This window comes from Coturnix japonica, chromosome 2 (genome assembly GCF_001577835.2).
Source record: "Coturnix japonica isolate 7356 chromosome 2, Coturnix japonica 2.1, whole genome shotgun sequence".
NCBI lineage: Eukaryota > Metazoa > Chordata > Aves > Galliformes > Phasianidae > Coturnix > Coturnix japonica.
In genome coordinates, this window is record NC_029517.1 from 944,108 (window position 1) to 971,788 (window position 27,681).

The following is a 27,681-nucleotide window of genomic DNA, read 5'->3' on the forward strand; positions in this document are numbered from 1 at the left end:
CTAAGGCATAATGCTACCTAATGAAAAAATCTTCTAGTTCTCCACCTGTAGCAGTCCCAATGGCTCCACCTCAACGTATCTTTCCCATCTCCAGGAGAATGGAGAAATCTTGTAGCAGGTTTCATATATAGCTCTCTGGTAGATGAAAGGGATTAGACCAGATGATATTGGAGTTATTTTCCAACCTCGGTAATTCTGTGATTCAACACTCTTAAGTATTTACATTCAACTACATTTTGAGATAGGGTGGGGCACCAGAACTTTCTATCCAAAACTTGCATCTTTTTGCATGTTCAGGCTGTCCAGATGGCAGTCCATTATTCCTTGAGATCTACTTTGCATTCCTTCTTTCTGTGTCCGCAAAGCATTCCTAACAAAGTCTTTCTAATTACTCTTTAGGAGTGGAAGAGATAAATTGTGAACAAAATAATGCAAACTGCCTATCCACTGGAAAACTCATCATCTGCAATATTATGCACTCAATAGATGTTAAACTGTGCATCTGCATCATTACTGTGTGCTCACAGGCCCATTCCAGTCTTCTTGTGCAGTGCAGGGTGAGAGGAAGGAAGACAGAATGTGATATTGTCTATAAATATTACTTTAATTTCTTTAACTCTTGGTCTCTGTTAGTCCCAGTCCCTGACATGGTGTCAGATGAGGAGAAGGAAATGGCTGTTTTACACAATTACAATTTATTGTCAAGAGCATCCAGAATTATGAAGGTGATTTAATGATCTTTACAAAGATAGATTCTTTTTCTCTTCCCTTCCCTTCCCTTCCCTTCCCTTCCCTTCCCTTCCCTTCCCTTCCCTTCCCTTCCTTCCTTCCGCTTCCGATTCCTTATTCCTTTTCCTTCCTTCCTTCCCTTCCCTTCCCTTCCCATCTCAAACTCCTTTTGTGGCAACTTAGCTTGTCTTCTTTATTGGGCAGACTTTCGAAACCATAGAACCAGAGAGTCATGGAATGATTGGTTTGGAAGGAAAGTAAAAATCTTCTAGTTCCAAACCCCAGCTGTGGGCAGAATGCATAAGGATGTTTATTTTTCTGGGAATAAAAGTGGTGATCCATATAAATATTCAGGTTATATGCATTTTGCAATGACCACTGCATGAAATAATTCATCTCTTTCTCCGCATCTATTTTAATTGTTTTAGTTTTCTACATATTTTATGGGATCCCAAGTATTAATGATGGTAAGACATTTGCCATGATCATTATCGTGTAGTGAGAGAGTTGAAGGTTACTTACAATATTTGTTTCATTTTTAATTAATTGGCTCCAATGTTGATGGCTTTGCTAGTGTCATCATGTTCTCATTTAGAGATAACACAAGACATATCAAAGGATTACACTCCTGGCACATGAAGTTGGCTTCAGATGAACAAGATTTTCAAACCTGGAAAGAAAGAGCAAATCTGTTTGTTAAAAACGAGGAAGAAAAGAAAAGGACAAAAGGTGAAAGAGTAAGGGGGATGTGCTCGAGAAGGGAAATGGCTGTGTGCAGGTTTCACCGACTGCTGTTCTTCCTGCCTATCCATAATGGGAACTTCAGAAATTGGCACCTTCAGTTAAAAGACAAGGCAGTGGATACAAGAACTTCAATACCGAAGGTGCCTTAGGAGATGATGTCAGTGAGCACAACAAGTATAGAATCATAAAGTCATAGAATGGTTTGGGTTGAAAGCATGAGCTGTGCTATGACATCTGTGCCAGAGACAACTCCTTCTCCAGCTACTAAATAAAGAAATACTTAATGTTATGCAGATTCTCAGTCTGAAATATTCACTGGGGAGATTAATTTTTTCCTAATTTAAGCCTCTTCCAAGTTTAGCACTGAGTATGAGTTGATCATCTGTGATCCATCTACAGCCAGTGAAGGAAGATCAGCACCTTCTGGAAATGATTTGTGTCATCCTGGTATATGGCAGAGGAAAGGTGTAACCTCCTGAAGGTGGAGGTCATTACATTTCCTCTTAATCCACCCTATTGAACTTTCAGTCCTTTCATGTACAGATCACAAGGGGATTTTCGGGATGACTGTTAAATAACAAACAAACGGTCATTACCTCTCTTGCCATGACTATGCAAATGTAACTGAATGCAAGCAGTTTGAGACTCGGTGTGGAAAAACCTCAAATCTTATCCCAAAGGCTTATCCCAAGTGCTTTGCATACATGTGCCCCCTTACTTGGACCTTATAGATCTATAAAGGAACTACAGAACAAGGTCCCTGAGATTCCATGGACTTACTGTCTGTGCTGGTTAATCAGATGGCTAAAAGTACTGTTTCCTGCTGAAAAACAAGCAACAGAAAACTCAATCAGTCTCTAACACTTCACATCTGCAGGTTTGTAATCCATTTCCAGTTCTAACATATGGCATTAGAACAGACCATGTTGGCAGATCTTACTGCTTCCCCAGGCCACACTGCTCTTTGCTTGTTCCGGGAGCAATACGGTACACCTTGATAATAATTTGTGACACAAACAGACTTTTGAAGTAAAGAAGTCTGGTCAACATAGTTAGCGTTGCCCCTGGTGTCATGCTTCCCAAGTGGTTGTATAAAGATGTTCATTGAGTCAAGTGCCAAAAAATGTGTTTCTTTCCACTGGGTGTACAGGAAACACGTACAACTGACGTAAGGCTAGCTCTCTGAAGTCAGATGAATCTCACAGTTGCTAAGGATTTTCTATTGTTTTAAGGCTTATGCATAGGTAAGTTGTGATAGATGTGTCATCTCTTGATGTAAATCAAACTTTGAGTTTTCTGCTCCCATAAACAAGTGAGGAAAACATCACATAAATTAGGAAACTGCAATGAGTGTGTAACTTTTGGAAAACTGTATTTGAGATGCAGATATCAGTGACTGATTGTCATGTTTACTGCAGTAGTTGTTCTTCTAGGATCTTATTCTGGTGTGATGTTGTTCAGTTGTTTTGTATCTTCAGTGGCAGAGCAGTGAGCAGGTGCTGAATTTGCAAGCATTATTCAGTTATAAAATGTGGTAGTAACCTGGAGGTGCACAATTAGAGTATGAAGTGAATCTTCTGGACTGTAAAACTGGTCTGACAGATGCTTTCTTACAGAGAAAATACAAGCATTATAACCACATGAATAACCAATAGGGAAGAACTATGTTTACAGATAAAGACAAAAATACATAACCGAATACATGAGCTTGTAAACAAATTAGTTGCCCAAACAAATTGCTTCAGGAGGAGCATTGTAAGTGGTATTGGAGATGGAGGAAAAACTCAATACTCTCCTAGATCACTGCATTAGCTAAGGCGTCTGACACAGCTCTCTGCAAGGCATGCCAGTGCTCTGCCTATGGACACAGTGTTTTGTTGCTTTATTTCCACAGCCTGTGCTAAGGTGGTGAAAGGCTCTGCTGCTGCAATGAGATCCCATAGATTTGACACCTCTCAAAGCACTTCACCAACTGCTGCTGTGTGATAATCCTGACAAAGTTCACCACAAGGGTTTTTCCTGCTTGGGAATTAGGTCAGAAATTTCACCTCAAAGTCTCCATTTTATTTTCACATCATCTCAGCAGACAGTGCCCTATAACTCTTGGCAGTTACTAAAGAAATGCACAATCACAAAGCAGCCTCTGATGCTGAATCAGCATCTCAGATGGTGCCAGAGACAAGCTGTGAGCCTGAGCAGCGGAGCTGTGGTGAAACCAACCATAGAGGAGCAAGTAACAGCAAAATCTGGGTAAAAAAATCATGAAAATGTGCCTAAAACCCTTCTGCCTCAAAGCTACTAACAAACAACAAACTAATCGGCATTGCTCCATTGCCGATCTCAATGGCAGCTCCTGTCAATGGAAGATTGGATGTGATTTTCACTACAAACAAGTGAACGGTGATCCATACTAAAAAGTTTCCTACTGCATTAACAATGGTTTATTCACCTCCTGTATTTGTAACGAGCTACCGAGGCTTTCATTAGTGCATTCACTGGTGTGTCATGCTGGGTATTCCTGGCAGATTTGTTGTTTTATGTAACACAATGTGCAGGGCAAGAAAAAAAAAAGAAAGAAAAAAAGAGAAAAAAAAAGAAATTGGTCAACCTCCCAGTGATGCAGTGGGTGCAGGAAACTCAACAGCACAATTGTTGCTAAATATGTTTGCTTAGGAAAAGAATAATGCTTGGAGTTTAACCCTCAGGAGAGTGCCATAGAAACAGGTCATACTTCAAGAAAGCACGTGGGTGAGAAGGACAAGTTTTTATTCTGCAATGGGGCAAAGCACTCGTGCTCTCCTTTCTTGCAAAAAAAGTCTTGCTCCTAAAGTGCATCAATGTTTGGTGGTCTAAAAGGGACACTGAGATGTTAATGCTACAACAAGTTGCTTGATGCTGAGAGCAAAGCTTGTGGTTCTATCCCTACCATAAACTGGGGGAGAAGAAATACCTGTTTTGGGAAGTCACCACCAGATAAATAATGATCTCGATGAAAGCCAGCTTAGCCATTCCCTTTCTCTAAGGCTACACACTATGCAGGTCGTGTGAAAGGATCGTGATATCCAGTGCCTCCCCTTTTGGGAGGACTGGGAGTTGAGAAAATCAGGGTGAAAGGAAATCTGGCTTCTGGTGCAGGCTTGTTTAGCGGTTGTTTGGGAAATTCCCTTTTGGGTCCCAGTTGGAAGACAGTCATCTTTGTTATTTCATGTCACAGAAGTGTTAAGAAAGTGTTGCAGATTTCACTGACACAATCACCACCTCTACAGCTCCCATGACCATGCAGATGGGGTTTCCAGAGAAAGGTAAATGTTTACTCTGGAGCTAGGCAGCCTGGGAACCCCACATACTTTAGTGAATGGAGCCAATCGAGTGTAGACATTTAAAGCCAAGCAATGTGATTGTGTCCTGACTGTACCTGCACCCTGCACGCACTGAGAGGCAGCCAAAGGATGCCAGCTTGGGTGGGGATGTTATCACGGCAGATATCCGCAGTGAGAGGAGGTAAATGCTATCCTTGGGATTTCCTTGTACTCGTGGTGAAAAAGTTGCTGTGCCAGCACATCCACTGTTGCACTTTTTATTTCAACGGGAAGCAAACACCATCTTCTGCTCTCAGAGGAGAGAACAACTTCAAATGAAAGTTGACACTCTTGAGTGATTTTCTCTTGAGGTGCCTTGGATACGGCCTTCAAGAGGAAACCGTTGTCTCATTGCCATCATCTCTGTCTATAAATCTTCACTAAATTGGGCATCGATGTAAATATGTTTACCTCTTCTCATATTGCATTTCCTCCATTATTCATTTTCCCTTTCTGTATTCAATGATATGTTTTCTCTTTATTCTTATACCCCAGAGTGAGGAAAGAAAAGAAAAATGAAAAGAGCAGAAATGGGGAAGTTTCATAGTAAGGATGCTGACATGCAGTATAAATGTAAAAACATCAACAACAAATCTGTCAAAAGAGCATTACAATAGCTAAGCTAACACAATATAATGTACAGATTTTTTTCCCTAAGAAAGGGAGAAGCATGGCCAGCCTTTAGAACCTGCTTTGATTTCTCTGAATCATAAAATTCCCATATTAAAATGGATTGTATAGACTTCATGCTTTGGAATTTTCCTCTTTATGGGGTGACGCACCATCTCAGTTCCTGGCACACCAGGTGATTCATGTGGTTCATAAATAACCACTGGTCCTACCGGAGGAGTTCCTGAGAGCTCAGATCCAGCCCCACAGAGGGGCTGAGGTGGCCAGCTTGGTAAGAGGATATTGCCAACTCACCATTTCCTGCACAGGGAACCATCAGCGCAGAAGTGGGGAGGGGGATTCCCAGCAGTCAGCACATGGAGCAAGTGGGTGCTCAGAGCAGCTGACAGCACATTATGGGGAGGTGGATGTGTCTGAGATATTTCTTCTTTCCCAGGTTTAGGAAATCGGGACAGGTTCTCCTCCTAACCAGTGAAGTCCAAGCTGCTCCTGAATATTGGTGTAAAACTATTGATGTCAGTGTCATTTTCATAGGAAACTTTGTCTTCTGAATTCCAACTTTCTCTATGGAGACCACTGAACAGAATACATTTTCATTCCATCCACAAGTGTGTGAAATGTGGGAGACTGACATTTTACAAGGGCAGATAGAGACAGGACAAGGAGGAGTGGTTTTAAACAAAAAGAGATACAGATTAGATGTTAGGAGGAATTTTTTTTTTAATTCATTTTTTTTGTGGCAGTGGAGCAGGTTACTCAAAGAAATATGGCTACTCCATCCCTAAAGCTGCCCAAGGTCATGGATGTGGCCCTGGGCAGCCTGACTTGGTGGGAGGCAGCCAACCCATGGCAGGGGATTGGAAGTGGATGATCTTTGAGGTCCCATCCAAACACAAACACACAGACGCTCCAGCCTGGCTTTGATTTTCTTCAGAGTGGGAAGAAAATCAGTGATGCTTCAGGGGGGTGAAAATCTATGGGCAGAAGAGAGGAATTGCTTTTGCCTCCAAAACTTTGAACAATACGGCTGTCCTAGCAATTGCTGGTTGCCTCCTAATACACCAGCAGAGGTACAGGATATGATTTTTTCTTCCCAAGGGCAGAGTAATGGCAGTTTGCTAAAGTTCCTCTGGTTTCTTTGGTTGTTTTGCCTCTGGACCAACATGCATTCCCTCTGCCCTTCAACTTTGACTGTTCCTTCACCTAAGTGGAAAATTCCTAGAGAAGTCCTTCAAGCCAAGACCAAATTTGCAGTCATTGACATTTGTTTCTTGTTCAAATAGTAGAGAGATCCTGCACAATCTGACTTGTGGGAGCACAGAACAAATCCTACCACTTAACCAACAAGTACATTTGTTTTCTGGCTGAAATGCTAAGTGAGGATTGTGCTACAGCCCTTTAGAACCTGATTTGTTTCAGACAACAGATGAGTTGGCCCTGGGATCTTGGCGATTAAATTTCCAGTTCTGTGAGCTTCATTTTTTTGCTAAATTCTCTCTAGTGTAACTAAAAAATGTTGAGAGGACACTGATTTAAATCATCTGTGAAGAATCACTCATCAGCTCAGAAGCTACTTTCTGCCTCTTGTTCCCATCAGATATGTTCTTCACTGCCTATCTTAAACACTTGCATAAGGTTGGCAATCATCGCTATTTCTAGATACGTAGTTCCAGAAAACTCAGACTCTACCTCTGTGTATAATTTGGCACATAAGCTTGAAGTCGTGCCTATAAAAACTTTCTGCACTTACCCCAGATCATCTGATACTAAGGACGGTGGATTTTGCCCTTTTTTTGCTTTGTTTATGGACACTGGGTAGATGACCCTTGGCCAAGTGTTGGGATATTTTCCATTAGCCTGGATAAGATGGAGTGGAAATCATTTTATGGCAAAGGGGATATTGTGAGTTTAGAACTGCTTAGATCTGTGTGGTAGAAGACACTTCTGAACAGGCATTGTCCTGGGATTAGCCATGGCACCCTTGGATTGCAGTCATGACTTGGGTTATATCTTCCACTGATGCGCTGCTGCTCCACTCTTGCTTTCTCTCTTTCCTACTATGCTTACATCGTTGATTTCACTTATTGTCTCTGCCAACTCCCTCAGTTTCATGTGCAGAACATTTGTTCTTTGGACACCATCTCCCCTTGGTGGCTCATCTATAAATACAAGACAATGTCTGTTGCATGTCTTTGCACAGTTCTGCTATCACCACCATGTCAGTAATTAGTTAACAAGACAAAAGTGATGATCATGACATGGTCCATGTCAGGTAAGACTGGCTAACAGCTCCCCAGCTGTGCATTTTCCACGTTTATATGTCAAAGTTTCTGTCTTTATTTTGTTTCAGCTCACTTGAATGTATATATACATATACATATATATATATGTTGTTTCTAAATCTGTCTTAATCATTAACTGGTGGCACTCCAAGATATGAAGGGGTGGGTATTAGCTACAGAGAGCTCTATCAGGAGTCCCAGGAGGAAAATAAATTAACTAACTCTAAAGGAGGGTGACCAATTGCTCTTGAGGAACATTGAATTTGAGCATTACCCACATAGGCCAAAGCTATCTCACAAAAGACTAAAGGTTTTGCTTGCCTTGTACCCCATCTCTGTTACTGGCCTCCCAGGGATACCTATGGGAGACTGAATGAATCAAACAGGCGTCTGCAACACTTCCCCAGCTCATTTTCCTGGCTTCTAGTAATTTTCCTTTGAGGGATTCCTTCTCACCTTATCAGTACTGGGACAGAGGTTGTTTGGTCATCCAGGCCCTAATTGTAGGAAGAAGTGAGTAAAGAGGGAGTTTCCTGTAGACACAGTGAATGGGATGGGCAGCTCCATCCCACAGGTGCCAATTTGGGACACATGGAAAGTACTTGCTCTTGTAAACTATTCATAGAGCTCTTCTTTCCCGGAGGTTTGTGATGTATGCCTTGGGCATCTGGAGGTAGAGCCAGGGGAGCTGGTCACGTATGATCTTCAGGTCTTAGGAACTGTTTGCTAAACAGTAAACAAGAAGTTCTGCTGAACGGAATGCAACCAGCATTGACATTTTAATCTTAAAATTCCACCTTGAAATTTGTCTAAATTTGAATTTTGATTCGTCTGTCACTTTGTGCCTCATTGCAGTTCCACTGTAATTAGAAGGATGAAGGCAATAATTTGTTCCTATTTCATTGCTTTTCTTTCCCCCCCCCTTTTTGTGTGTGATTTGTGCAGTGCTGTTGTGTAAGCACATTATAAAGCAGAACAAAATAAAACTACTTATTCATAAAATCAAAAACATCTGAAGACTAGAAAGAATGAAGACATGGGGACAGTGGCTGAGGATGTCCAGATTTTTATTCAGAGCTCTGCCTTGAATCTGAATTCATCTTCAGAAAGAGGAATATGCTTAAGAAAAGGCATCTGTCAATTATTTAATGCTGTTCAGGTGTGTATTTGGTTTTATTCCCTTCAAATTAATTTAAATGCAGTTTAGGAAGCAGCGGTGCTTCAAGGGAAGAAGAAGAAAAAGGAGGAGGCAAAGCAGTGGGATGATTTTAAGTGCTCTTCTTTCAAGACTTGTGTCTGGGGACTTTGTTTCTGCCTCTGGATCGAATGCTGAGCAGCTGTAAGTCCGAGGAAGCCCCCTGGCTTACAGAATATGCTATCAGCAGCCTCTCAGCCCGCAGCATTCTGAGAGCACAAGGGTTAATCCGAGGCATGCACACACGTCCTGCCGCAATAAAGCCCGGAGCGATGAGACCTTTTGCTGCCGAGGATATTCTGGCTTTGTCTGTTGATTCATTTTGTCTGCAAAATCAAGCATGTAATGCCCCTTCTCCCTCTCGCTCCCCTTACGTCCCCGTTTCAGTCTCCCCCGTGACAGCTGATGTTCCTCTGCACTTTTACTGTAGGACGTGGGCTGGGGAGTCCCTGAGCGGCTGCTTTGAGCTGATCAAGAAACCCTGAGATTAGGTAAATTAAATAATTAAATATTAATAGAAATGAATCTATCCCTCAGCACACAGGAATCACGGCCGTGGAAAGCTTCCCCTTGCTGTGGTGTCCGGTTCTATTTACACCGCGGTCACGGAGGTGGGGAGCGATCCCTGCCTCAGTCAGCTCAGATCAGTGCATGTTGCTCTGTGTCTGTCCGTCCGCGATCAGGGTGGCATCCAAAATGTACTCGGTCCCCAGGAAACCAGCAGGAGAGACTTGTCTGTTTTCAAATGAAACAGGGATCTTTCCATCTCTGGAGCGTGGATTTAGTTATCAGCTCTGTTTACTACTGCTCATTGTCCCCCAGCTGCCACAGAGCTGTGTGCCGTAATTCAGCTCAGTGCTTCTCCTTTCAGCCCTCTGTCAGGCAGAGACCCCGCGACAGCCCTTGCTCCGACCCGAAGGATGAGGGATGTTAAATAGAGTGAGGGTAACATTCCCGGGGCTCTCCCAAGGGCTCTTCCGAGGGCTTGAAAAAGCCTCTTAAAAACAGCAGCAGAGATCGAAGGCAGTTAAGAGAGAGGGAGAAAAAAAAAGGAAGAAAAAACTTTGGCAAGCGTGCAGTGTCTTACATCAATCTAACAGTCAGCATCGATGTAGATGTTCTTTCCTCCTTTTGTGCAACACCCCTTCCCTCCTACAGACCACCCAAAGCCCTATAAATAATCCAAGGACCGTATTTTCTCTCCAGCTTTCTCTTCAGACCTCGAAGGGAAAATACCAGGCAGGGGAAAGGAACAGAAGAGAGAGAGGAGGGCAGAGAGAGAGGAGAGATGGCCAGTGAATTCAAAAAGAAAATGTTCTGGAGGGCAGTGGTGGCCGAGTTCCTTGCCATGATCCTCTTTATTTTTATCAGCATTGGCTCGGCCCTGGGTTTTAATTTCCCAGTGTCAGTCAACGGGACATCAGCAACTCAGGACAACGTGAAGGTTTCGCTGGCTTTTGGGTTATCCATCGCGACCATGGCGCAGAGCGTGGGCCATATCAGTGGTGCCCACCTGAACCCGGCGGTGACCCTGGGCCTCCTGCTGAGCTGCCAGATCAGCATCTTCAAGGCACTGATGTACATCCTCGCTCAGTGCCTGGGGGCAGTGGTGGCCACTGCTATCCTGTCCGGAGTCACCTCCTCTCTGCCTTACAACTCCCTGGGGCTCAATGCGGTAAGCTGAAACTTTGCTTTCCCCCCTTGACTCTTTTTCCCAGACTAGAAAGGTGAGGGCAACACCTGTAAGGATGTGTGTGATGTTGGTGGTAACCTCAGGCAGAGAGCTTGTCCTGACTGATGCCAGGATGCGTGCATTCACTGCTATCAGCTGAAGCACTATTTTAATCCTTTTCTTTGGTAAGAGATGCTGTAGGGATGGTCCTTCTGTTCTTTTTCAGAGCTTTATGGTCATTATCAGTTTTGCTCGTGTTCAGTTTTGCATATCCATGCTGCAGAAAAGTGACTTTTGGTACCAATGTAACATTGAAATCACTGATATTTGCATGGCTGAGTCTCTTTCCTGGTTCTGAAGGTCTCAGGTAACATGTCTTTGGCTTGTGATGCTGGTTAATGTGTATAAACTGGTGTTTTCACTTCTGTGAATGTGGCTCTTTTTCAATACCTCATTAATAGTTTGTGTAACCTGATAAGTGCAGTGTAAGAACCTACAGGACCAGTGAGAGATGGGTAGCAGGAGAAACGCTGTCACCAAAGGTGTGAGCATCATCTGTTGCATTTGGCACAGTGCTCTCATCCTGCCTGATGCAGAATCTTAGCTGCACTTTTCTTCTTTTTCCTACTCTTGCTGTGCAAAAATGGGGGGAAATATGAATTTCTCAGGTGTGGGTCAGAGGATGAGGTGAAGAATCTGCATTTTTGAGAGGTGCAGGTTTCAGCCCTCTCCCATCCAGGTGCTCACAGCTATTGTCCATTACAGCATACAAACAGCTGCCTGGTGGCAACCCCTCCTCTTTCACACGTTATTCTTTCTTGCTGTTGCCACTGGACTATAATGGGGCAAAAAGGACAGTCACCCTTTTCAACATGAAATCATCCCAGTATCAGCGCATGTCAGCAAGGCAGTATGCAGAGGAGTACTATAAATGGAAATTCCTTTCTGGTCACTTATCTCACCTGATTCTATTAAGAATGCTTATTTCATAGCTTTTCTATGCCCCCCTTCTTGCAGAATAGTTGATACAGTTTGAAACTTGGATGTATTTGAAATCTTAAGCCCACTGGGGCACAAAGGTCCAAGCACAATATCACTTCAGAAATCATTTTGGAGAAAAAAATAAATAAATAGAAAAAGACAAAGAAAAAAGTTTTAAGCATTTTGTGGCACGAGGAAGAGGAGCTTCTGAAAATACAGAAGCTGACATTAAGGAGGTCAGCGCCACCCATTTGTGCTGCTCTTTGTGTTGGCTGCTCACCTCCCTGCAGGGGTCTCACCCTGCCACCCATCTGGGAACTCCTGTGGGATCATCCAAAACATTTTTGGGGGAAGAAGAGGGAATCTTTTCATTAACTCCAGCGGGCTCTGGCTGCGTGTGTGAGACGTGATCCTTTCCTCTGAAACCACTGGCAGAGGGAAGTGCTCAACCGCATGGGACAGGGCACCCGCCCCGGTGGTTTCCTCGAGAGGTCTGGCTGCCAGCTGCCATGGAACGCGGGAGGTCTGCTTTCAGCAGCATTCCCATTTGGTCTTTGCCTTTTGCTTGCCACAGAGCACTAGTGGCTGGCTCCTTCCCTTGCCCTGAAGCTCCTGAAACTGGTTGTTTGCAAAGTGGGTGTAGGGGACCACCTCAAAAGCTTGCTCCGCTGTTGGTAATTCTTCAAGTTACAAAGATTTAAGTCAGATCTCTGCACAAGGGCATCCAAATAGAGAGAAGTCAGAGATGGAAAAATCACGCAGTGAATCTCAAAAACTGCATTCAAGAGTGCAAGCCCTGCCCCTCCCTCTGGAATACATTCAGTGCACCTTTTTTAATACCATAAAATCAGTGGTAGGAGAATGTATACTCTAAGTCTCCTCCATGCTTATTTTACAAATCTGGCAACACTTTTTGCATGTGGATTGGTGGATGAAATCATTCCCAAATGCTGTGAAAAGCCCTGGTCTTGTTATTGTCAAACACTCAGAGTTTTGATCTTTTATATTCTATTTCCCATCCAGCAATAAATGTTCTGGATAGAAGAGAGCGGGGGGAGGACATCTCAGGAGATAGGGAGAGCAGCAGCTGTTCTTTTCTCCTGTAAGAAGGAATTGGTGAGGAAAGCAAATCCATTCTTTTCCCACTCAGCTGGGACCAGCTGGGGAGGGGAGATGAGGGACTGAGGGGGCAATGGGTCTGAGCCCAGCATGGGGACAACAGAACAGCTGTCCTCACACAAAGCTGATCCCCACAGGGCACATCCTGAAGTCACATTGCACTGCCTCCTTCAGCAAACAGAGCATAAGGGGATGCCGCAGAGACTTGCTTTTATGTCATGCTTGCTTTTCAAGCTGAGGACAAGGAGGGGAGAGGCAGAGCTGGCGTTCCTGATGCCTATTCTGTCTTCTTGTCCTTCCAGTAGAAAATGAGGTATAGACTCACTACTGAGATAAAGAATAGAAAGAAAGGGAGTGCTCCATTTTGGCAAGGTTTGGGAAGGTGGCTTGGATATGCACGACTGCTTCCTCTGTTCAGGCCTTGCCGTGGACTTGAAAGGGTGTTTTTTTGTTTTATTTTTCTTTTGCAAGAAAACTGCAGTGGGAACGATTTAATTGAGACAGTGGCAACCCAGTGCTCTCACTGATGCTGGGTTATATGGGTGGGATAAATTCTGGTTTATCCTGCTCAAGTGCAGCTCCTTCACCAAGGGGCCATAGAGCTGTTACCAATTCTTTAGGTTCCATGCCATCTCATAGAGAGGAGAGACAAAGAAAGGTATTTCAGCTCTTAGACCCTCTCTGTTGTCCTATAGAGAGACCCAGATTTCCTCTTTTACTGTAGAGTAAACTCAGTATGATGAGGCTTCAGCCTTGGGAACCTTGATCTATCTGTGTCTTTCTTGTTGCCCAAAGGGAAAAGGGAAATGCAAGCAAAAACAGAGCACAGAAAACAGGCATGGAAGGTACAGGGCTGAAGAGAGAAAGAGAGCAGGAAAAACCAGGATGCTACTTTATTTAATATGGAGGTCTGTTTTATTATTAGAGACAAGAAAAACTGTCCCATATGAGGACTTAAATCTAAACTGTAGTCAATGAATATTTTTTTAACTTTTGGCTGGTTCTAAGTAAGAAATTCTGGAAAATATTCAGAGAGGTACTTGGATGACTGAATCCTTCTAAGACATAACTTCCCATGTATTTCAGTAATAGCATAGCAGCCAAAGCAAAAACTTTGAGCACTGAAAAAACAGAGCGAGTAGTATTCAGTGTTTGTTGTTATAAAAATTTGAATATTTATACTTGTATCATCTAGTATCTTTTTCCTTTTTTGGCAACTGCATTACTTCATTTCACAAGCCTCCATTAGGTAAAAAAGAATAGAGATAACATAATCCAAAGTGCATTCATCTGCCAACAGAGTTGGCTATTGTCGAGTGAGGACAGATCTGTAGTTTGGATAGTGGAAGAAACTACTCATCATGGGCAATTAATGGCCAACAAAGAGCTCAAGCAGGAAAGATGGGTGAGAGGAGACGTCTGACCTGTAAGGTAACACAATATTTGCTGTTCAGCAATGTTTATCATGAGAACTGTCATCACGCAATTAAAAACGTGCTGAGCAAATTCATCTCTCTTTCTTTGTTGTTTGTTTGCTTCATTTTGTGAGAAAATATTCATTTTCTGAAAAAATGCAGACACTCCTTTGCAGATTAATAATTTTCAGTAGTTTCTGCATTTCTATATACTGACTTAAAAGCCAGGAACTCTGCTTCCATAAGCCACCATCTGGAAATACTTTGAAAAATCTGCCTCAACATTTATAAATACTATATATATATACACATATATATATATAATGTTCAAAGTGGATCAAAAATTGTAGGGAAGAAAAACAGACCTGCAGGTAGTTTTACTCAGGGTCGATACAATGAAAAGGAAAGGAACCAAGAATAACAAGTACAAGAATTCTGTTTTCAAAACTGCTTCATGACAAATGTTCTTTGTGGAACTGAGGAACTTTCCAGAAAATCCAGAGGAGGTGTGGTCAGTGGGTTGTCCAGAGAGGCTGTGGATGCCCCATCCCTGCAGGCATTCAAGGCCAGGCTGGATGTGGCTCTGGGCAGCCTGGGCTGCTGGTTGGTGACCCTGCACATAGCAGGGGGTTGAGACAAGGTGATCGCTGTGGTCCTTTGCAACCCAGGCCATTCTGTGATTTTACAATTTGGAGGTCTGGAGTATTTATTTAAAGCTGATTGATAGCCAGATAGATACCACTCCTATAATGTGGAAAGTCACTTACTCCTGGAACACCCTTTGGGTTTTCAGTGTGATTGAGTCTCTGCCTCCTTTAGCTGCCTTGTAGGGCATCACAGGCTGTAGGGAGCTCCAGAATTCCCACATATAGTCCTACACAATGTAATGTCCATGGCCCTCCTACCATGGGAGTAGGACTTGAATGCTTGGTGTTGGTGACTCAGTGCTTCCCTTTGTGACTTCCCTCTCTTTCTGTCCACACCCTGAGTCTGCTTTCCTTCAGCCTCAAATTAAGCAGTGTCTGGTTGCGTTGGTAGGGCTTCCAAAATAAACGGAGAGCATGAGTGGACAACTGAGTCAGTGATTGATTAAGAATTATATGATGCCGCTATTTTTCTGACTCAGTACAGAAAATGTGGTTGCCAGGGTGCCACTGGATGGATGAGATATGCTGTTGCATTCCTGAACTCTTGTGCTTATTAAAAAGTTCCTGATATTTTTCAGTGCAGATTATGTACTATGCCCTTCTCCAGCTTCTATGCGATCAGCTTCATTCCCTGTTATCACCTCCCTGTTTTTGTTCAGATTTAGGATCCTCCAGCCAACATTGCCTGGATATCTCTGTGCTTAGGCTCTGGGGCTGCAACACAGGATCAGAAGCAGCTGCGTTTTCAGAGTGAGCAAAATGGTTCCTGTACATGAGATTAGTCCATAATTTTTTGTTTCTTAACAAAAAGCAGCACAACAATAGCTCTTTATTCGATTTCAATCTTGCAGCAGCTGTCTTTTATGGCTTGCCAGCATTGTATTGAATCACAGCATGTCAGGAAGGTGGAACATAGGAAAGGCACCTGCTCAGGAATGGCCACAGCCACAGCTGCTTTCTAAGGAGTTCACACGAGACAGCAGAAATATCTGGGCTGAGACTGAAAACTGATGTTATCGCCCATCCTCCAAGTACCTTTGAGAATAACGAGGGTTATGGCTCTAATTCTATTTTTAAGACTCAGAAGTTATTTTTATTTTTGTTTCTACAAAAACTGGCTTAGTGCTTCTGCTCCATAATGAGGGAACCATATCCTAAGCTTTACACAGAATTATGGGATCACTAAGGTTGGAAAAGACCACTAAGATCCACAAGTCTAACCCCAGCTCACTCCCACCATGCCCACTGACCGTGTCCCTCAGTGCCACATCTCCACAGTTCTGGAATGCCTCCATAGGTGGTTAGCAGAGAGCACACAGAGGTGCAGTAGTGTGGATGTTAGTGACATATGATGAGGCCCTCACTGATCACCCATCTACAGGTAAATCCTCTGATGGTAAAACAGAGTGGTCCAAAGTAGTTTTCAAGCCATGAACAGGGTCAGGGTCCAGAGGACCCTAGGATGACTGGTACACTGTTTGAAAAATACTCTGCAAACACCAGAATAGATCAGATAGAAATTGATGAAAGGTGGGCATGTAGGTTTTTAAAATAATGAGTTGCAACAGAGCTAAAAATACTATTAATTTGTAAGATTGGTCAATGTAGCAATTCAAATTAGTTCATGGTTGTGGGTTTTTTGGAACATGTATATAAATTTCTGTGTTTTACCAGCTGTCCAAATAAGTAGGAATAAGTATGAAAGAAGTCAAGAAGGAAAATAACTTTTCCACTGCCTTTCCTGACTGGTGAATGGACAGTTAAACTTCTTCTCCTTTCCTTGGCATTCTATTTGTTATGTCATATATATTGGGGTATTTTGTGCTTTGGGGTACACACATTTCCACACACACACTCACACACAAGAGATGGGCAGAAGGATTGAGAGAGACACAGAGAGACAGAGAGATAGATAGTTGGATAGTTGTATAGATATGTGGTTAGATACATGGATAGATAGACCAACCAACAGACAGACTGACATATAGAATGACTTTTCAGATGAGGTTAACCCAAATTCAAATATGGATAATTCTAACTCTAATTTAATTTCGCTGTACACTAACAATATATGTTAATGAGTATTAATTGTAAATCAAGATATGGCATGGCCTGAAAGAGACCAAGGAGAAAGCTGGGGAGGGACTCTTTATCTAGGACTGTAATGGCAGGACAAGGGGGAATGGCTTTAAAGAGGGGAGATTTAGGTTAGATATTAGAAAGAAATCTTTCATGGTGATGGTGATGAGACCCTAGCACAGGCTGCCCAGAGAAGCTGTGATCCCCCATCATTGGCAGTGCTCAAGGGCAGATTTGATAAGGCTTTGGACTAGGTCTGGTGGGAGGTGCCTTTGCCCATGGCAAGGGTTAGAACTAGATGGACTTTAAGGTCCTTTTCAACCCAAACCATCTCAGGATTTTGTGATTCTATGGCAAGAATCACAGTCTAAGGACAAATGGAAATTTCCATAAGAAACTGAGAGTGAATATTATGGATATCCTCTTGGTACACTGTTAAAAACAGCAAGCCATTGCAGCAGGGTTCATGCATCTTAGGAGATAATTTGGACCTTTGAGCGTGTTGAGAACAGCATCTCTTTAGTTGGAGAGTCTTAAGAAGTACAGCTATCTGGCTTGTATATTGTTACCTTTAAGAGAAGCATTTCTTAAAACAAGGATACTGAAACACATTACAAGTACTACAGGAAGAAAAAATAGCCCTTGAAAAATTTCCTGTTTGTCTCAAGAGGAAATTGCCTGTTTTCTTTAGAGCAGTAGTACATTCTTGCTTAATTGTCATACTCTAACTTAATTGAGAGCATTCAATAAAAGAGAGATCTTTACCTGATACTGTAATTTAAAAATGTCCAAAAAAACTTTGTTCTTAGAAATTTTTTTTTTGTTGTTCCTTAGTTAAAGAAACCAAACTATTCCACTGTTCCACAGCTCCACAGTTCTTGTCTCTGTTTCTCAGTTTCTGTGTTCCCCTGCCTTTGTGTATTCACTGTGCTCCTCAGAACCCTCAGTATAAAGTTAATACCTATTTCATGGATCAAGCGAATGCCTGCTGCAGGTTTTCTTGCCCTGTCTGGGAGCCTTATGTTGTGTATGTGTAATTTTTAACATATGACCTGTTTGGAAAGCACTACACTTTCTGGCATTCAGAGCCAAAACTAGTGCTGGTATTTACCTCTTGCTACTCCATTGGAGTCCATGATATCTGAAGCTATGGCACAACATTAATTTGTTAAATCAAACATACAGACCTGTCAGGCATCCTGGAGGAAACTCTATAAACAGCAGGAGGTCAAAAAAGTAGGCTGAGAGCTCTGCAGGGGGTTTTCTTTTGATGTTTGAGGATGGGAAAGCAGCCAAGAACTCCTCCTTGTACTTTCCAGGCAGAGTCCTGTGCATCCCTTCAGCAATAACCACTGAGAGGTACTACCAGAAAACAATTTTTCCATGCTATTCACACTTCCTGTGCCAGGAGAAGTCAATGAAGGCTTTGAAAACAGAAACCTGGTGCAAGTTTCCTTACATATATTCACATAGTTTCCCTTGGAGTTAATGATGACTGCATTTGAAAAACGAGGAATAATAATAAGTCAAGTCATTGAATGTTCTGCACAAGACTGACAGTTAAAACTACCTCATAACTGGGAAGTTTGACTATATTGTGACTTTTGTTTGAATCTAGACAGTGATCCCAGGAGCAATTCTGAAAGGTAGATTGCACAAAACTCAAGGTTCACATATGTCTTCAATTCCCCATTGAATCATAGAGTCATAGAAACATGGAGTCACCAAGGTTGGAAAAGACCTCAAAGACAGTATGGGCCAACTGTCCACCAATATTTCCCTGCTAAACTATGTCCCTTAGTACAAGATCTAAAGGTTTCTTGAGTGCAAGAAACACTATCTCCTTTTGGGCTGACAATGCAAGAGTCTATAAACAGTGCACTGGTATAAAGGAATGCTTCATCTATTCTACTGAAAATGAACAATTTATTTGTGTTTGGTCAGGCAAAGGAAAATATCACTATTCTACATCATCTGAATAGTAGTTGTTTATTTCATATGGGGAAAAAAATGAAAAGAAAAAAAATCTGTTTCTCAGAGGCATATCAGAAAGTTAAAGTGCCAATGAGCCTGTTCAACAAATGGCCTTTCTCCAACTATCTGTGTTAAACTGAAGTCCCGTACAGTTACTGGCTTTTACTGCGTGTCATTGGACATCACTCTTCTCTTTATTGCATCCCAGGCTGCTGCAAGACAAAGCCCACGCCAGGTTCCCATCAGCTGGAGGATGGGGTGGGAGGGAGGTTAGCCTTGTTGCTGCAGGGTGTCTGCTGACCAAAGAATGGAAAACATAATTTGCGCTTGGGGAACAGAACGTGCCTCCTTTAGAACTCTTAAGGCTGTATTTGTAGGAAGGATAATCTAACAAAGGACAATATGTTTTGTCCCTAGGTTCTGCTGAATGCTTCTATTGTTGACCTAGGATTCAATCCAAAGCTAATCCTTTGCCTCATAAGCAGCTCCATCTGAGTGCTCTTGCCATATAATTTTAAACGAAACTCTTCAGATCTCTGCCTCACTCTACTTACTAAAGGAATGCGACTCTTCTACTTTCTGAATCCCTAATGAGTAAATAATGAGTATAGAAACATCAATTTCAGAGTAATGTTATTAAACTGCAAGGAGAGAATAACTGTGGTTAAATAGGTAAGGATACATCTGGACTGTGAGTTAAAGGGAGGCTTACAGTTATTCCAGCAGGAGAGGGGGATGTTATTAGGATGGGAGTTATCAAGTTACGATCATGGTAGAACCTGGAGCTGAAAGAAATAGAAGAGGCAAACAAAATGACAGGCAGCTTTGAAGGAAGTAGGAAGATTAATTTCTGAGATTGCATTCAAAGAACATCATGTCATATAACTCTGCCCAGTGAAACACTTAAATGTTACTTTGGTATGAAGAAGCGTATTTAATATTTCCAGTGTAAGGACGAAAAGGAGAGCATAAACCATTTAAACCAATGTGAAAAGATTTTCTTGTCAAGGAAAACAACAGAAGTCTAAGATGGGAAAGCTTAAGCTGTAAAAAGAAAACATTAAAAGATTTGTTTTTTAAATAGACTACTAGTAAAGTAGCCAGGAAGGGAGACTCCAGTTGGGTTGAAAAGAAATGCCAGACATTTTACCTTAAGAAAAAACTACCACGGAAGAGAAAAGCTCCTAAGTTGGAGTGCTGAAAACATCAGACCTGCTGCAAATAGCAGCTTATTTGAATTCAGTACACGGAGAAAGAAGACTCTCTGACATAAAGATATTATTTGTTGCAGCAGTTCTTGTTCCAGCATGAATATTAAAAATACATTAAGGAAAGGTAATGCGTAAACGCTGAGGAGATTCCGTGGTTTCACTTTTCTGACTTGAAAAAGCATCAGCCTGCGTTGCTTGCTGTGAAGTGTTTCATAACTATTGACATTCCCATACTGAAAAATAGATTTCCACATTTCCAGAGGCCTGATCTTTTTCAAGAATAATGAGAAACTAATCCCTGGTATATGAAAGCAAGGTTAACCCTAGAAGATGCTGCCTTTTGCTGAGTTTCTTGGATAATATGAGGCAGGCATGGCATCACATCATGAAACCACCTTGCATAACAACTCTCTTATCCATATAACGGGAAACAGCTTTGAGCCTGATATACTTTGATTCCTGATGAGAAAAATGTGAAGCCACTGGAGAAGTACACAGTTGGGTTTACCTTGGGCCAGTTTAATTTCCTGTCCCTGTTTCTCTTTTGAAAGCAGACATCTAATAAATATCCTGTTCCAAAAAAATGAGAGAGGAGGGAAAAATAAAGAAAAAGAAAACATACCATTTGCCCACGCTGTTGCTGGAAACTCAGGAAGTCATTCAGCTAAATGTGGCAGTTACGGGCACCTACCTGAATCTTCCATGGTTTCAGTTGCAGATAAATCACAACTACTTGATGTTGTGGAGAGATGGAAGAAAGTGCTACTCAGTCCCTAAAAACAAAATGCAGTTGCTCACCTCAAGCAGGTTTCCTTATGGTAATGGCTGGATATCTCCAGTGATGCAGAACTCAGTATTCAACATGCCTGAGTACTTAGCTTCCATCCAGTTTCTTTTCAGGAGCTACATGCTTTCTGACCGAGATAGGAATTTTATTAATAATTTTATTAATTTAGAAAACTTCAGCCATTTTCTTTTTTATTCCCCACTAACTTGTTCTGTGTCACACTCAACTCAGGTAAAAATGTTGATGGCATGATTCAGCTGACGGAAGGATGTACCTCATGTGGGTTGTCTGCATCTATGCTCCTGCATATGATATTAATGCTATTACAGTCAAGGGGGAATTATTCAGATCCAAGTACTGCATCCAAGGCAGTGATTCAGCTATCTTTATGTCCCACTACAATCTTCAGATCTTGCCAATAAAGCAACCCATTTCTTAGGTACTTTTCTGATATTTTTATTATCAAATCAGTGCAAGGATTTAGAAATTAGGTTCAGTGAAACAATTCATCTGAACACAAAGTGCCATCTAAAATGGCACAAGCATGTGGGAGTTACTGGAGTAAGGTGGAAAAAAGCCAGATATTTTCCCAGAGATACATCAAGGACAAAAGCAGCCCACGTTCCTGCACACATATTTGGTCATGACCACTGGTCATGACAATCAGCCTACCAGTGTAGCAGAGAAAGTCATTTCAGTGTGGTACACGTCAATGGAACAGGACAGTTTCACTTCAGCACTACAGTAGAGGTGACTACATCTTGCACAAGGCATTATTATGACTATTTAAGAACCATTTTTTCCATCTTTTTAAGAAGATATGGCCATCTTAAATTATGAATATACTCAGTAGCAGAATAGTATTAAGATCAGTTAAGATCAGTTTATATTTACCTTTGTGTATACTGAATTCCACTATGACCAAGGACTATATAAGTACAGAAATATGCATGTGTATGCCTTTGTTCATTTTAATTTGATGTCTCTTTACATGGAATACTAGGAAATGAACCTTCCTACTACTCCTGTTGTGCAGAGAGACCTTAACTTTGGTGAAGACTCATGGTGTTCCATATGTTGCTATAGTTTAGGAGGGTCAGCCTACTGCTGTAGTGACACCATAGCTCTGACAAGTAGGCAAATAATCAGCATACGTGATAATATACTTATAAACACAGCAAACTGGGACATCCAAGGCTTGCTTCAGTCTGCAGTTGGAACATGGCCCAGAGTTCTTGCTCTCACAGTGGAGAATCTAACATCCCTGGCAATCTACGTAATATTACACGCTAGAGGAAAGCAAAAGGTTTCCTATGATATTTCCAGGTTTTATTTGGTTCCACACAGCCCATCAATAAGTGTTGATTAGCAGAGGGAATGACCTCAAGTCACGTCAGCCTTAGGATGTGTTTTCCTGGCGGGAAAGGAAGACTATGATTTCCTCTTCTCAAAGATAAGAATTATCACAGGTTTTGAAGGCATAATTTTACTCTTTTTGTCTTTTTGTTTGTTTGTTTGTTTGTTTTTCTTGAAGACCTTGTAAGCAAAGGAAAAGTCCTATGCTAGATTATTATTTATTCATTTCAAATGCCAAGGCTTTTTCATAATTCAACATGAATGCTTCAGATCTCAGATCTAGACGCTCTGGGGTTTGAAAGTTGCATTATGATAGAGGGGAAGTTAGTTTCATATCCTCTTTTAGACATCTGTATACACTCACTTAGAAATAACCTTGTTTTGCATTTGGCCTTCCAAATGTAGGATAAGATCTTCCAGATTCTCTAGTACAGAATCTTTTATATCACTGGAATGCACCTGAAATTTAAGTTATTGAGTTGCAACCCAAATGTCTTTGCAGCAAATGAAGTGATTATTTTAAAAAGGAAAGGATAAAAGTAATAGAATATTAATTTAGTATTATATCAGCTGTTCAGTATGGATTTCTAGATCGTGTCATTTTCACTGCCAACTCATATGTACAGAATTTATATTTCTCACACATAGTACATGAAGATGGTTTTGGTTTCTACTGTATGGATGCGGTAGGAACCAAAATATCCATCATTTGAACCAAGATTCCCTTCTATCCATGGATAAACTAATTCTAACTCAAGGGTTACCTGTTCTGCACGTCAAAGAACAAGATACAAAGTCATGTCATTTATGTTTCAGATGTCATTTCTTAGAAATTAATACATTTCAATGTTTGTTAATGTAGCTGATTGGATTTTTGATAGCTGAAGACAGACAATATTCTCTTCTTTTTACAAATATGATATTATTCCGTGTTACAGAGAAGAAACAAGAAAACTGAATAGCAAAGGTGGAAAGCAAAGGAGTTTAACAAAACCTCACGAAGTTTTAAGGTTTTTCAAGTATTAATTTTAGGAAAATTGCAATGTAAAACCATGAAAAGAGATTTAATACACAATTTCCCATAGTTTCATTGTTTCTGACAGATCACCATAACAAGAAATTGTGTTTTTGTTATGTACAACTTTGCTGTTTTTAACATAGAGGCTATGACAGATGGGACAGCCTACTGATAGCTCTGTTACTGACTGTAAGTTTTGCAGCTCATTCTTCCTCCAATGAATCATTTGCATTCTCAGTTTTGTTGGCATGTGTCCAAGCTCATATTTTATCCCATCTATGCAATGCAGTTACTTCTGTTTAACAACAATTTATTCAGCTCATAAGGATTTGTCTTAACAAAGACACCAGTGAACACAATGATTAGAAACAGAATTCAAAACCTGTTATATCATAATTAATTTAGATCCATGGTTACTTGTTGAAGAAAACTTTATAATAGTACTACAGAAATATGAAAAGGCCATTATTTTTTAATGTTCATTTATGTAAATTTCACTTGTTTCTATTTGTCCTGCAACACATACATTATTAAGAAACTCAACTGATTCCATGATTAATAATACAGTAGGAATATCTACATGTGCCAGTATGAGTTTTTTTGGAGAACCTACTTTATCTCACAGATAAACTGAAATACTTCCTCCATCAAGCCTTTAGGATTTCTGTATTGTCGATATTTATGTCGATATATTGTCCTTGTTTTGAAGAGTTCATATTGAAAAATAGAAAATAATTAGTGGTAGCAGAAGAAAAGATTAATGTGACTTGATGACAGATGGGTACCTTCAGGCTACTCAGAGCTATGCTACCTTCTTACTCTAATTGTCCATTCCTCTTCATGCTCTTGTTTGTTTGGCAATTGTTGCTAGTGGCAAGTTGAGCAATGTTTAACTTGACCACAGCATCCTCATTCTCACAAGCAATGAATAAATAACTTATGGCACCAGATGTCATTTTTACAGATATATTCTACTAAAGGCAAATCATTAATAGATTTGTCTTTCACATGTACACCAGTTACATTCTCATTGTGTCTACTGGTTCATGTTTGCTTTGGCTGGACACACTGGATGCAACCACCATGTTTTCTCGCTAACAAAAGGTGGTTATACCTTAACCTGAGTGTAATACTGTGTGTTTCAACTGATTTCTCTTTATTTTTGTTGTAAGAAATGGAATCACAAGTAAATAAATGATGGTAGAGGCCTGAACTGAGATACCACATCCCATGAAACTTTGTTGTTCTGCGTGAAGGCAGATAGAAATATCAGACTTTTTTCTTTCCTTCCTGTCTCCATACAGCTTGCAAAAGGAATCAATGCAGGCCAAGGACTAGGAATTGAGATCATTGCTACTCTCCAGCTGGTTTTGTGTGTCCTTGCCACCACAGACCGGAGAAGGAATGATGTCACAGGATCAGCACCTCTGGCCATTGGTCTTTCTGTTGCCTTGGGACATCTTCTTGCAGTAAGTTTTAGCTCTTACCTTTGGTGTGTGCAGTGCTCTACCTCAATATGGGCCATTGAAGAAAAAGCAGATAATTGTCAAGACAGGAGTTCCATCCTTCTGCCTCCTCCTCAGTGACTGACTTTAATTCTACACTGTGTGTGGTAATGCTGTGTAATCAAGATGCCATGATGTGTACTTTGATATCTCACCACTATTTTTTTTTTGTTTTTCTTTTTGACTCCTAGATTGATTACACTGGCTGTGGAATAAACCCAGCCAGATCTTTTGGCTCAGCACTGATTGCCAACAACTTTGAAAATCACTGGGTAAGTTGAAGAAATTCGCTTAACTTTCAAGAGATTTTGCTTATTCACAGTTTACAAGATCAGAAATATGTAAATCCAAATAACTAGCTGTTGCTGAGTTGTTGTTCCTACTTTGCTGAACAAAAGTAATCTCTTTTTGCTTCTGACTATCTTTGGGAGATGCAGATTCCTCAAGATGATTGTGTATTTTCAAAGTAATACAGCTAATTTTCTCTGGTTATATTCCCTTGTGATTATTTAAGTAAGTGAATAAGTATCTGCTTATTATAAATGCATATAAATATCTTCTTATTATAAACATCTGCTTATGCACTTCCATGGATAAGTGCACTGGGAACACTACAGATCTTTATTATCTGTGATTAAAATGAGGAACTTCATGAACATTTACTTATATTACTAAAACTCAGTGTAATTTCTTCTAACTCTCACACTGGTTTTGGCAGCTATTTGCAAAAGATTTCTTTGAAGTTCAGTGACAGTGCAATGGGGCTATGAAATTTTGGATATGAATGCCATTTTAATCTAAAGAGTAACACATACAAAATGAGGACAATGTGGAAATTGTACAGATATCTCCCACTTGCACACTTCTATTGTGATATTAGTATAACGAATCTAGGCAAGGAGCCAGTGTTTTCAGAAGTGTGTAGGAAAAATGTGTTGCTTTTTTAGAGAGAAAGAAAAATAGGGAGTGATAATAATGCCTACTTGGACCTGATGATCTTCGAGGTCTTTTCCAACCTGTGTAATTCTATGATTCTATGATTCATGTATTAACTGGGCTTGGAACTGTGTTCCAGATCTTCTGGGTTGGCCCAATCATTGGAGGAGCAGGTGCTGCCCTGATCTATGACTTCATCCTGGCTCCCAGAAGCAGTGACCTGACTGATCGTGTGAAGGTGTGGACCAGCGGCCAAGTAGAAGAGTATGATCTGGAAGGAGATGATATGAACTCCAGAGTTGAAATGAAACCAAAATAAAGAAGGACAAGGGGGAGGGGAAACACATTGGTTTTTGAAGATTTTATCAGTGTTACAGACTCTTTGTAAACCAGCAAGAAGTACTTTGTTTTGTAATTAAATATGGTTTTCCGTTTTTTTTGCACCCAATCTAAATAGCTTTTTTATATCTGGGGTCTTTCAATTGCAACATCTTCAGGCCAAGAATTCATTAGAATGATCTATACAAATTGGGTTGATATTTAACCCTTCTCTCACTAGTATCAAATTTGCTGTTATGTTCAGCATGGCTGGCTCTCCCAGCACATCATGCAGTAGTTTGCTGAAATTAAACTTCATCTGTAGCATTAATAGGAGTTTATACCAGAGAAAAATGCACACAAATGCAAAGCTGGCATTTAATGTCAGCGGTGCATGTGAAAAAAATTCTTTAAGCATTTCCCAGAAATAGAATATTGGAAGCAAAGGCTGCTAAAAATTGTTATGTAGAAAGAACCGTAATTTCCTAAATTGTTGATAACCTCCAAGAAAGAGGACCAGAAATACTGTTGAGCAGAACAAGAAGCTTCAGGTTTTCAAGATCTATTTACATTTTTCAGTGTTTCATCTTCTCTGAACCTGCATCCAATTGTGAAGGGATAACCAAAAATGTGTGGATATATGAATTCCTGGGAAGTAATAACTAGAAGTGAGATTGAAGAGCAGTAGTTACAACAGCAACAAGAGCAACATGGTGCTGATATGTAAACAGGACCTGATTGTTCCTGTGACTGCTCTACTTTTGCTTCTTTTATGTAAATTAACTCCATATTTGAAAAGAAACCAGGAAAAAAAATAAAGACTCCTTTCTTCCTGACCCCATTTTAATAGCAAGTGCTATGACATTCAGGGACAATTAATAGATATACACGCAGTATATTTTCTAATGAGGGACAAATACATACTGATGTGTAAGTCCATTTGGAGGGTCATTTCCTTGTTGGTTTTTTTTTGGTTTTTTTTTTGTTTTGTTTTTTTTATATATATATATATAAATATAAATGTTTATATATGTGTTTTATACAGAAAGCCTAGTATACTGTTTTGTAAGAAAATAAGAGCAGAAAACAAGTGGAAAGAATTTCATAAGAGCTTAGCAAAATAAATTACACTGGAAACATGAAGAAAACTAACATTCTAAACAAAATGGAAGATGATTTTCTGTTTTTGTTTTTGTGTGTGTGCTACCTTTGATTTCCTGAATAACCCGTAACAGTAGCTGGTCTCACATACTAACGATAGACTATAGCTGAAGCAGACAGGTGCTGATATACTTGTTCTGCACTAAACCATTTTATGTAAGGAATGAGGCCCACAGAAACCTACATTAACAGTTAACCCCTCAGACAAGCACCCCACAGGTAATATGAATGACAGATGTCTCCTGGTGGACAGACAATGTGGGCAGTGAAAATGAAAGAGGGTTGACACAGGAATCCATGTAGTTTGGATCATTTCATCTAGTTGGGCAGATGTACAAGATAAAAAGAAAAAAAAAAACAAACAACAAAAAAGAAACGCCAGCAGACTAATCCAGAATCTATCTTGTCTACTTTCGGTGAGTTATCCTGTGTATTGTCAATGTACATACAGCATGATTGGATTTTGGGGTGGTTTAAAAATAAACAAAATCATTTGTGCTAACACATGAAATGTTCATTGTTCCTTTTTGTTTCTCTGCAGCACACTGTATTTCCTCTGCTAT

General features: G+C 40.7%; 1 protein-coding gene across 1 annotated transcript; it reads left to right on the top strand.

The window, feature by feature from the left end:
• Positions 1 to 10,149: 10,149 nt before the first annotated feature.
• AQP1 (aquaporin 1 (Colton blood group)) lies at positions 10,150 to 27,624 on the top strand. The gene is made up of 4 exons (XM_015852703.1): positions 10,150 to 10,614; positions 24,503 to 24,667; positions 24,895 to 24,975; positions 25,779 to 27,624. Exons 1-4 carry the CDS (start codon positions 10,228 to 10,230, stop codon positions 25,956 to 25,958), a joined length of 813 nt encoding a protein of 270 aa, XP_015708189.1. The 5' UTR covers positions 10,150 to 10,227; the 3' UTR covers positions 25,959 to 27,624.
• The last annotated feature ends 57 nt before the right edge of the window (positions 27,625 to 27,681 follow it).

Coding starts and splice junctions, on each gene's coding strand:
- AQP1 (XM_015852703.1), top strand. CDS start 10,228: ATGGCCAGTGAATTCAAAAAGAAAATGTTCTGGAGGGCAGTGGTGGCC. Junction 10,615..24,502: donor ACTCCCTGGGGCTCAATGCG/GTAAGCTGAAAC, acceptor GTCTCCATACAG/CTTGCAAAAGGAATCAATGC. Junction 24,976..25,778: donor ACAACTTTGAAAATCACTGG/GTAAGTTGAAGA, acceptor ACTGTGTTCCAG/ATCTTCTGGGTTGGCCCAAT.